At 34.8% G+C, this 12,631-nt stretch overlaps 1 protein-coding gene across 1 annotated transcript; it reads right to left on the bottom strand.

The window, feature by feature from the left end:
- Nucleotides 1-4,253: 4,253 nt before the first annotated feature.
- Nucleotides 4,254-11,513, bottom strand: LOC131837226 (cAMP-responsive element modulator-like). Its single transcript, XM_059183424.1, has 2 exons — nt 11,443-11,513; nt 4,254-4,704 (listed from the first exon to the last, which is right to left on the bottom strand). The coding sequence occupies exons 1-2, from the start codon at nt 11,511-11,513 to the stop codon at nt 4,365-4,367; spliced, it is 411 nt and encodes a 136-aa protein (XP_059039407.1). The 3' UTR covers nt 4,254-4,364.
- Between the last annotated feature and the right edge of the window lie 1,118 nt (nt 11,514-12,631).

The raw sequence follows: 12,631 nt of genomic DNA on the forward strand, positions 1-12,631 counted from the left end.
GGCACCTGGGTGGCTCACTTGAGTAAGACTTTGACTCTTGGTTTCAGCTCAGATCATGACCTCATGGGTTGTGAGATCCATTCTCCACACTGGGCTCAGTCAGCACTCAGCAGAGGGTCTGCTTGAAGATTCTCTCCCTCTGCCCCTCTCCTCTCTCTCTCTCTTTCTCTAAAATAATCTTTTAAAAAAAGAAAAAATTAAAAATGTATGCCTTTTTAATTTTGTATAGATGTTGATGCTAGAAGAAAGATGCAGGTCTAGTTGGAAATTTTATCACATTTTTGAACATATTTTCTAAAAAAGTTTAATGGATTTAAAGATTTATAACAGTATTTCTTTATAATATTTCATTTCTCTTTAAAGGCTTATTAATGTATCATTAAGATAGAACAGTTTATCACTAGTATCTTTTGGGAAAGTCATATAAGAAGTAGTGCGAGGGAAAATCAAGAGACGTTTGAATTTTTTTTTTTTCTTCTGTGTTAAGCAGGTGAGATAAAGGAGAATGGAAAAGGAAGAGTATTGAAGGCACCTAAGCCCTTATTACATAAGTCAGAAAGGAAAATCTCCACTGATTAAAGTTTCAAGGAAAATCCAGGTCACTTATCTATAAGGGTTCCAGAGTTGAGGAGTGGGTATGAAATCATAGAAAGAGTTCTGCTATTTGTTCAGTGATCCTGAACATGTTAACTCAGTCAACATCAGATTCTCTATGTGTAAAATGGGAGTGATAATACTGACTTTTTTAAACTACTAGAAATATCTAAAATATTACATGTAAAATACTATACATATACTAGGAATTCAAGAATTTTTACCTGCTGGTATTAATGTTGATTTTGTTGTGGTTAATTTGACCCTCCTGCTGTTTTATGTATGTATATTTCACAGTTAAAATTATATTAATTCAATTTTCTTTCACTCATTTAAGCAGTTATTTACCTGGTAGGTAGAGCATTATGCATTATGCATTGTGCTGGGCATGCTGGCACACACAGGAGACTCAGAGGCTGTGCAAGGGTTCTGTAATTCCAACAAGAAACATATGTTTTCTGGAGACTAAATAATATCTTCCACATATAAGTACTACTATTTTCTAGTGTACGTAGTTGTGATTAATAAAGATGATTAAAGTAGACATTTTTAAGGAGAGGTTTTTTTTTTTTTTTTAATCCTTTGTTAGTAAAATAGTCAATAGAGGTGAAAGCACACTAACTGAGGAAAGATTGTATGCATAAGTGCATATAAATGTGCATATATTGGGCACCTGGTGACTCAGTCGGTTAAGCATCTGCCTTTAGCTTGGGTCATGATCTCAGGGTCCTGGGATTGCGCACCCTGGGTTGGGCTCCTTGCTCAGGGGAGCCTGCTTCTCCCTCTCCCTCTGCCTCTCTCTCTCTCTCTCTCAAAGAAATAATTTTTTTTAAATGTGCATATGTTTAGATGAGCAAAAAAGACAATCGCAGGGAAAGAAGTTGATTAGTTCCCACTCAATAAATATTAAGCATCTATTCTTAACAAGGCACAGAACTAAGTGCTGCTCAAAGTTAGGATTATAGCTACTTGACAGGTAAACCATGATGTACATGGTTCTCTGATCAAAGAAGAGAAGAGATGAGGTATTGTTCCTATCTTTAGTTCCCCACAGTGTTCCCTCAGGTAGTTCAATCAGCCCTAGAACAATTTGCGCATCTAGGCCAAAGCCCAAGATGTGTGCTAGCCCATCAAGTTCATAGACAGAAATAGTCTGGTCTGCTGAAGAACAATTATATCAGAGCATCTACCTGTCTTCACCCTCGTTTTACCCCAGGGAGGTGAAATTTGAAGAAGGACCCGTTTTTTATACAACAAACATGAATTTATTGAATTGTCTTTGAAAATTTTTGCTAGTGAAGTTGTTGTCTTTAGGTATGGAAATAGAAATTTTTATAGAATTTGTGAATAAGTATCATATTTTTCAAGGTACTCTAATTTGCTAGAATGTATTTTATAAACTACTTAGTTTATATCTATTGAGATTTTAAAAAACTATTTGGCAAAGATTTTTTCCTGATTTATTACTCCTACTAATCCTTTGTCCTCAACTCCACTTAGTTTCTAGTGCCTTTAGCAATTGTTAGAGTCTCTATTAAAAGATCCTAAATTGTGAGAAGAATCCCAAATCTTGATGATTTATTAACATTAAGCTTATTACATATAGATTTATACAGATTATGATGTGAAAATCCAGGATAACTATATTTGAAAGAAATTATATAGCTCCTGTCAAATCTCTTGTGTGTGTGTGTTTTTTTTTATGATCATTCAAAGGAGAATATTACCCAAATTTAGATAAGCAATGCATGTATCAGTTTTGTCTAGTTTAGAAAAAAAAGTAGATATTCAGTGAAGAAACATAACAGCCTGAGTATTTTTCAGTTTTTTTTTCTTACTATGTTTTTATCTCTAATAAGAATGAAATCTCTCATCTTTACTTTCACCCCCACCCCATGATCTAAATCATCTCTAAATTCCTTATACTGTTACTTTTTTTAATTCTAAAGAAATTGTAAAATTTATATATGGTAATATCTATAGTTTAGACAGATTCATATAAAAATATATATTTATTAAAGATTTATTTATTTAGTTTAGAGAGAGAGAGAGCACACAAGCAAGCACTGGAGGGAGGGGCAGAAGAAGAGGGAGAGAGTTTTAAGCAGACTCCACACTCAGCTGGAAGCCTGACACAGTGCTGATCTCAGAACCCCGAGATCAGGATCTGAGCCAAAACCAAGAGAACCATGCTCAACCCCATATACCACTCAGATGCCCCTAGAAAGTATATTTTTAATAAAATTTCAGTTGATCTCCAAAATGTTACTGTGAAAATACACACTTGCATTGATAATTTCTACTTGTCACAAATAATATGACTTTTATTTTGATAATTCTATAATTAACACAAATTATAAATATTAGGTGCTTTAGCCCAAACTTATTTGAAGTAATAATTTATAAAATCTTAAAAAACTACATGGAAGTCATATACATTCGTATTATGAATATTAGGCTGTCCCCACATTATTTAAGCCCTAATGAGAAAACATGGTTATTTCTTCATACAGTGTTTTTGTTTGTTTGTTTGTTTGTTTTACTATGGTGAGTTTTTAAGTAATTTATATTTTTTGCTTGCCTTTTTTTCCTTTGAAATTTTATAGACATTTTTGATAATTGACTGAAATGTTTGCTGTAGTCTCTCTTACAGATTGTTTCCTAAGTATCCATAAATAATGCACAAAAATTTAAGCTATGGGGCAATGCCTCAAAAGCTTGAACAACAATAAAAAATCATAAACCCTTCTTGCTAAAATAAGAAAACAAAGACGGGCAATCTACCCTGTCAAAAAAGAAAGCAAGTTCTTAAATTTCAGTCAAAAGTCATTTAGAGGTGACAGAAGTTGTAATCAACAGTATTAATGTATCAAAAACATAATAGATTACCAGAGCAAGAATGGCCACCTGGAGTAACTTGAAAACAGTGATGGGAGGGCAATGGTTAGGTACTATTCTTCCATTTTTTCCATGTCTAGTTTTTGTTTGTTTGTTTGTTTTGTGGTTTTTTTTTTTGTGAACATATCTGTTTATTTACAGCTTTTGATGTTTAAAATTTCAAATAAAATGATCTGTCCAATTGTTGTACTTTTAAAAAAATAAATCATTTTTCCATTCTCTTCTAGAAAAAGCTGCAGCACAAATTAATAAAGACTAGTGAAAACATAATTACATTTAAAACAATTTAGGAAACATTATGTACCTCTTTTAGATTAGTAAGCATAATATATAATTGTTGGTAACAAAAGCCAACAAGAATGAAATACAGACATTTATATCTTATGTTTGCATGTATCTTATAAAGATAACAAAAAACAGTAAGTTTAAAATTTTTATCAGACATGAATATAAACATATAAATAGGCAAACCCTTCCTTTATTTTTACCCCAAATTCAGTAAAACTACTTTAACTTTTCAAAAGTATATGACAGGTCTCAGTACAAATTTCTCACTTCTTTTTTTTTTTTTTAAGATTTTATTTATTTATTTGATAGACAGGGATCACAAGTTGGCAGGGAAGCAGGCAGAGAGAGAGGAGGAAGCAGGGTCCCCGCTGAGCAGAGAGCCCAACATGGGGCTCGATCCTAGGACCCCGGGATCATGACCTGAGCCAAAGGCAGAGGCTTTAACCCACTGAGCCACCCAGGTGCCCCTAAATCTCTTACTTCTTTAACATGTACTTTTCATTCTATGATACACACAGTTTAGATATTATGATGCCTTTTTAAATGGAACAATTGAATGCCAAACCCACGTTGCTTCAATGTAACTAGAGAAGACTTAAAGCTAGCACTGTAACATAGTGAATTGCAGCATACATACTGTATTGCTCCGTGCTAGTCTGATATATGCTAGTCGGTACTGCCATGGTAGCGATGTTAGGTGGCGTTCCTTCTTCCTCTGATTTTTCTTCTTCAATTTTGGGAACACCAGGCACATCAGAGGAAAGTTCATTCAGTATTTTTCTATAACAGGGTCTTCGTGAAAGGATTTCTCTATGTTTTTGAGAATCAATTACACCTTCTGATTCTGCAGACTCCTCTGTCTCTGCATGCCTAGTTTTGAGGGATGCTCGTACTGTGAGCACTGTGTATCCCGGGAGGTGATCTCTACCATAAGACACACATGGCACATTGTACCCATGATAATCTTACCTCCTTTTGTTCAGTTATGTTCAGGAGCAAAACCTTCAGATTCTTTATCCCATTTTTTTTAAAGACTTTACAATTTTAGAAATAGATAAAGGGCAGAGGAATGTCAGTCACTAAAGAAATGATGTAGTAAGAAATTAGTAAATTGATCATATAGTTTATTCATCATTCTTATATAATTTTAAGATTTAGTTAAATACAACCACTTTTTTTCCTGTTGACGTTCAACTTAAGAAGCTTGATTGAGTTTTTGCACATGCATGGTGAGAATACAACTCTGAGACACGTGTCTAATTACTTCTACCCTAATAGGCTTTGCCCTAGAGGCCGGCCAGTGCTTCACTCTCTGTATCCACAGCATATATATGTTGTACACTATGGAGTGTCTATTTACAGCAATTCCATATGCCATAAATACAATATTTGAAAATTCTAAAGGGAACAGTATTAGGAAGCTATGGAGTGTCTATTTACAGCAATTCCATATGCCATAAATACAATATTTGAAAATTCTAAAGGGAACAGTATTAGGAAGCTCATATCAGTTATCAACAAACATTCACTATGTGCAACTGAGAAGGGTGGGAAATACAAATAAATCCCAAGTTGTTTACATTGTGGGGGGTGGAGGAGAGTAAATTTCAGAAACTCTTCTATAAAAGTAAATAAAATGAATCATTAAAAATCTAAGAACACAACATAAGATATACTCACTTAATTTTTTTTCTTAACACATTTTTAAGTATGCACTATAGTATTGTGGTTAACTATAGGCATGATATTATGCAGCAGATAACTAGAATTTATGCATCTTATGTAACAGAAACTATAGCCATTGAACAGCAGCTCTCCATTTTCCCCTCTCCCTGGCCTCGGGCAATTAGCTTTCTTTTCTATTTCTGTAAGTTTGGCTATTTAATACATCTCAAGTAAGCAGAGTCATCTAGCATTTGCCCTTCTGTGACTGACTTTAGAAATAGGCAGGAAGAATAAATCACTGAATTTTACACTTGACAGTAACTAATATTATACTATATGTTAACTAACTAGGATTTAAATAAAAACTTGAAACATTAAAAAAAAAAAAAAGAAAAAGAAAAATAGGTGAGAAGAGTACTATGATGTTTGATGAACTGAGCCTATAACAGGGTGAGCCATAACTTGTTGGAAGCTTTTTTCTCTACGATACAGGAATGTACATCAACATCCAATAAATAAGCATTAAATTTAAACTTTTAAGAATTTTTAATCCTTTCTGTCCCCACCACTATCTTATATCTTATTATTTCCAGAATTGTCACTAAACTGGCCAGGCTTTTTTGGTATATAGCTATAAATGTGTAGCCTATTTTTGACTACAACAGCAAAGAGCTAAGCATGATCATGTTTTTTGCTTATTTCTTTCTTGGTTTTTTTTTTTGGGGGGGGGGTGGGTTCGTTTGTTTGTTTTCTATTTCTTTGAATTTTGAGTAGAAATGGTTAAGAGAAAAAAAATACTATTCTTATCCCCCTTAATAGTCTCTGGCTCATTTTCATATCTCTGTCTACTGTGCTGTGTGTTGATATTCCAGTGCTCTTTGATTCCCTCAAATCAAAGAGCTATGGTGATACTAATTGTTTGTGATAGAAGGTGATTCTGCCAGAACAAATTTTTAAAAGAACTTATTTATTTCACAAACATCAAAAGCCACCTATAAATATGCGAAAACAAGCTTGAAGTCCTGAGATGCTGTATATTTTTGTAAAAAATATTTCTTAGAATTTAAACTTAATTTCCAAAAGTGCTTTATTTATGTATTCCCGTATTGTTTATGGTAAATTACATTATTAAACTAACAAATAACCAACCTTAAAATTAAAAAGGAGTACTTGTCTAACACATTATCGGTAAATACATTCTGAGTCTGTTGCTTTGATATAGCATCACCCCTTTCCCAATGACAATCACCATAGACTAGACTATTTCAGCACTCTGAGTGACATTGTGGTATCTCTATCATTTTTGGTAATATGTTCAGAGATTAAGAAATGTGGGGAAAAAAAGGAGAATAAAAGTTTAAAAGTTGGAAGCCCCTGGCAATATTCATTAAAGGGAATGGCACAGAAGTTCAAAAGCTCATTGTGGAGCTATAGTCAGCATTAACACTACAGAGCTCTAGCATTTTCCCAGAAAATGCAACACCTCCAGGCATTCTTTGAATTCTAGTTGCCAGCCAAAGCAAAGCACCACAAGCCAAAGAGAGTAAGAGAAATTGATCTTCTGTCAGCAACCCAAGGACCCCATAATCTTTGCCTACTTGAAAATTGTTAGTAAGCTATGAAATGGCTTGGGAAAAGGAAATTTGGTAGCATCATCTTTCCTGAGATCTTTCTAAGATACTCTTCATCTTTGAGAAATGTGTGCCCTTGGATGGTTAGGAAAAATAACAAGAAAAATAATATTTTATGTTTGCAATATAAGAGATACTATGATAAGCACCTACAATGGATAATTCTACTTAATATTTACATCAACACTATGAAGCTGGTACTATTACCCCCCCCCCCCCCCATTTTACAAGTGATGAAACTGAGGTGAAATGAAATCAAGTAATTTGCTCAGGTTGCATAGTTAACAGATGATATAAGTGGGACTCAAGACAAGTGTTCTGAGGCCAAATCTTACCTAACTTCTATAATACATTGCCTCAAAATAATACCAAAATAGAATAGTTCAAACCCTTATTTCTTCGATGCCAGTTAGAGGCTACTCCTTGCCTTCAAATATTCCCTAGAATAATTATTTATTAAAAAACTAAGTGTTAAAAAAATCAATTGACAACAAAACAACTAATTTATATGCAACCACCTTTGCTCAAGAATATCATTAAATCTTTCATATTCTTTATGACCAAATAATGTATTTCTGTCACACAAATGTATTTCTACAGTTCTAACAGTTATGTTCCTTCTATGTTCCTTTTAGAAAGAACATGGTCTCATTAAACAAATCCTGTACATTTTCTAAGTATAACACTGTGAGACCACACCACTGATAAGGTGAGTAAGGAATTTATTTTTTCTGCCAGAAACTTCATTAATTTTGTAAAAAGTGGCAGCAGTTCAATAATACAGGGTGACGTTCTAAAGTTCCACCAGGAGATAAATATAACTACTGGTTTGAATAGTTATATTCAACCAAATGGGTTAAAATTGAAAAATATTTTATGACACCCACATCTTGGGCTAGAATTTTAGAAAAACATTCAGACGTGAAATATATCTGTAGAGTAATTATTTTCTCATTCATTTTCATGTTTCATTTTAGATATATTTTTAAAGGTAGTCAATCAAATTAACTCATTATTTGAATTGGATTTTACATGTGTATTTTACCAGAGTCACTTTCATTATGCAAATTATTTTCTTAAAAAAAAAAAAAGAGTACCTGTGATTTTGCCTGACTCCCTTTACAAGCCTACTTCAGATTTATCAAGGATTCATAATTCAAAAGAGCAAGTATTTAGGTCACTGTTAGGAACATTAAGAGCAGCATTATCTTGCCACCAAGTGGTAGTTTCTGAATTACAAGGAATGTTATATATTTTTTTTTAATTTTTATTTTTTATAAACATATATTTTTATCCCCAGGGGTACAGGTCTGTGAATCACCAGGTTACACACTTCACAGCACTCACCAAAGCAAATACACTCCCCAATGTCCATAATCCCACCCCCTTTTCCCAAACCCCCTCCCCCCAGCAACCCTCAGTTTGTTTTGTGAGATTAAGAGTCACTTATGGTTTGTCTCCCTCCCAATCCCATCTTGTTTCATTTATTCTTCTCCTACCCACTTAAGCCCCCATGTTGCATCACCACTTCCTCATATCAGGGAGATCATATGATAGTTGTCTTTCTCTGCTTGACTTATTTCACTAAGCATGATACGCTCTAGTTCCATCCATGTTGAAATCTTGCCATTTGCGACAACATGGATGGAATGTTATATTTTTACAAGTATATCTTTTATATCATTTTAACAGTTACTAAACATCAAATGTTATATTTTTACAGGAATGTTATATTTTTACAAGTATATCTTTTATATCATTTTTAACAGTTACTAAACATCAAACCCATCACCAAAGTAAAAATTACATAATAATATATGCTTTCCCAAAAATATTTGAGAGATCTTTATGATAAAAGGACTTGGTATTTGTGTTTCCCAAGTTGTTGGATTGATTCAAATTCCATCAAGTTTTATCTAAGATAAACAGAAGGTTATTAGGTATAAGTACCCTGAGAACTTAATTATGAGCTATGAATTTGAAAACATGGTATCATCCTTTAACCTCTATTAAGGGTTGAATTCTGTCCCCCCAAAGATATCTTGAGGTCATGATGAAGTCCCAGAACCTAAGTCAGGTTCGGTGGGGAGAGGTTCGGAGCTGAAGACTAAAGAAAGAATTCTTAAGACATCTTTGGTGCAAAATGGTGGTTTATTAAAGCACGGGGACAGGACCCGTGGGCAGACGGAGATGCTGCTGCCCCGGGTTGTGAGGAGTGGCTGGTTATATACACAGGAGTTGGGTAGGTGAGGACAAAGGGTTGTTCAGAAGGGCTATTGGGATAAAGAAGACTGTCAGGATATGGAAGGCCTGGTTACTATCAAGCCAAGGCCACTTTCCCTCTAATGAGGCACTAACATAAAGACAATTGGGAGTCTCCTGGTGGAATGTTACATTCCTGCTATCAAACGTCCTTGTTAGTGAGATTTAGGTCTTAAAAGAAATTTAACTTTATTTACTTTTCCTTCTACCTCCGTCTCCTTCAGTTTTTTATGGAGGGGAGGGTGACATTAGGGCTTGAGAAACTGAGTTATGTATCTTTGGAAATTGGGCTATTGATAAGGTAACTTCTTTGTTGTAAATCTCAAGGACATTTATAAACCAAGAGAGACTCCTGCCTTGCAGGACTATGATCTCTGCAAGTTAACTATTTGTTCTTCTTTTAGGGCAGTCAGGGGTGCCTGTGGAATGTCACACATATTACCAAGGGGAGTGGGTGGAGAGGGGGTGCAAGGTGCCAGCCCCTGCTCCATCCTCAGCCAGCCTCCTGTTCCCTCATCAGTCATAACATCCAGTACCTCAGCATGCGACTTTGATTTGAAAGTAGAGTTGTTCCATATCAAATTAGTTAAAAAGACCTCATAGTGGAATAGAGTGATCCCCTAGCCCAAGACAGCTCCTCCTTATGAGGAGAGGGGAATTTAGAACCAGACACTTATTAGAGGGAAGATGGTGTGAAAATACACAGGGAGAAAATGGCCATGTGCAGATGGAGGAACCAATTAAAGTGATGCATCTATAAGCCAGGGAACATTAGGATTGCCAGTTTCACAGAGTCCTGAGAACACCATGTATTGGACTTCTAACCTCTAGACCAGTGAGACCACAAATTTCTCTTATTTTAAGCCATGCAGTTTGTGGTACTTAATTACGGCAATCCCAAAACACTAATATAATTTCCCTTTCAAAATTTAATATTTGTGCTGGATGAACAGATAGACACAGAAACTGAGAAGGCAAGTATTGATGGAATGCTTAGTCTTAACTGAGTACCCCAAATGAAAAATACATCTTTACTGAGTTATTAGTTCATGCACTGTTATCTGAGATAAAAATCAATAGAAGTTCAGAAAAGCAAATGTCAGGGTAGAGCTAGAATGACAAAATAACAAGACCAACAGAATAGCTGGAGTGACCATCTGTCTTAGCCAATTTGCTTTATCCAAAAGGAAAATAATCATCTCATATCATTATCATAAAAGGTGGTTTTGCAAACTGGAGATAGATGACTGTCTTCCCACAGTGACTAAAGGATAGGGATGACATTTTCCTTGATGATTACATTTCAAAGAGCAGGTTTTCAGGTCTGTGAGAATCACAGCCTTGGGTTAGGAAACTGGCACGAGGCTCTTAAAATGATTTATATCTCAAAGGGGCACAGAAAAATATCTGCAAGTACTAGTTTTCTAAGTAAATGATCCAAGAGAGAGAGGACCTCTGTGGTTCAGCATGGGGGATGGGCAGAAATGAGGGGCCTAGAGGCAGAAAGAACTTTCATAAAGTTTAACAAAGCTGAGAGAAATGTGAAGGCAGTCTTTCACTCCTTAGTTCTTCACTTCTGATAGAAGCTAGAGGTATTATTCTCAATGTCTTCCTCTTCCCTCAGGTTCAGTCCCAAAACTGTCATTTTTATCTCCCCAATGTTTACCTCATCTTTCCACTTCAGACTATCACTCTATCATTGGGAAAGCTCTCACATTTTGGCCTGTACCATGAGAACAACCTCTTTATTGCTCCCTTTTTCCAAGTGTCCTTCTCATCACTGTAATTATGTTAGAATTTAAGCCTGATTCAGCCTTTTGGCTTCTTACGGTCTGTCACTAATCCATAACCATCAAAAGTAAAAAACTCAATCTTTGAGGAAGTTCATTAACTTGGCGAACTGGTATATTTGTCCCCACTATTGCAAGACAAATGTCATCATCTGTGTCAGAGGAAGCAACTGGTAGAGACCATCGCATTCTTATAATTAAATTCCTACTGATAACTAGCTTTGTGACATTGAGGAAGTGATACAACATGACCATGTTGCCAACCCTGAACATAAGGAGGTAAACTGAGGCAAACTCAAATGACCAGAAATTACGTCTTTTCAGGAATAGCAGAGGAACTGCAGTTTGGGAAATGCATGCCATAGCAAGCTACAGGCAAGCTCATTGATGGTTTGGATCAGGCTGTATTTATGGGCAAGGAGTACAGAGGGGCAAGTCCATCCAGCCAGAGTCTAAGCATGAAATTCATTGGCTTGAAGATGGGGAGAGATTCTTCATCAATGTTCATTGATCAGGGGGCAAGTCTCTGTCTTTTGCAAATCAGGCATTTAATGTAAATTAGTCTCGCAGTTCTTAGGTTCCATTCTTTTGAGGGCTCATGAAGGAGAAGCTCCATTTCATAGTCTCCAATTCATCTGAGATTGAAATCCTTTCATAGTGTAACCAATCTATTCAAGTTAAATTAGTGAAGGGACCTCCCACTCTTTTATCCTGTAGTTTGTCAAAGGGGATTGGCAGCACAAATGTTTTCTTTTTCTTCTTCTTCTTTTGCCTTTTCTTTTGGTTAAGTATGTCTTCTGAAGATACAAGAAAACATAATACCACAGAGATTATCTATACAAAAATTTTAGGGACCTTACTTTTTTCTAAAAAGATCTATGTGGAAAATTAAAATGACTCACAAAGCTGTTCCCTCAGGTAGTTTTTCTTGGGTTCTAATTACTTAGATCAATAAAAGAACACTTTTTACTATTATCTATGGTATTAGTACGAAAATTTTTGATAAAAGAATGGAGGAAAGAATAAAGTTTATAACCCTTACTTGCTAAAACACCTACTCTGGTAGGATTCTAAGATCTTCAGTAAATTTACTTTAACACTTGCTAATCTCCAGAAATTATTTTAAAATTTGATTGTACAACAGGTATTTGACCTTAAGAAGATTGTGCAAAGAGGGAAAATAATACTGAACACTAACTCTCCTGAGTAGAAAAACTCAGAAGTATTTTAGAAGCTAAATTTTCTATCCCAATTAAAATGAAATTTTAAAATCAGAAGATAGAAACATTACATGTTTCCCATGTTGTGATTAAATCAGAATGTTAAGAATATATTTTTAAATTATTGCCAATTGGAAATTGTTTAAAGAAGTTCAAGCAATTGTTTAGTAAGAAGGAAAATAGCAATTAGTCTAGTCTTCACATAATGATAGTTTTAACTATAGCTCCAGAAGCCATTGATGTCTCTGATATTAGAGCAATTTTGAATCAAATACTAAAATTT

The sequence above is a fragment of the Mustela lutreola genome, chromosome 7 (genome assembly GCF_030435805.1).
Source record: "Mustela lutreola isolate mMusLut2 chromosome 7, mMusLut2.pri, whole genome shotgun sequence".
Taxonomy (NCBI): Eukaryota; Metazoa; Chordata; class Mammalia; order Carnivora; family Mustelidae; genus Mustela; species Mustela lutreola.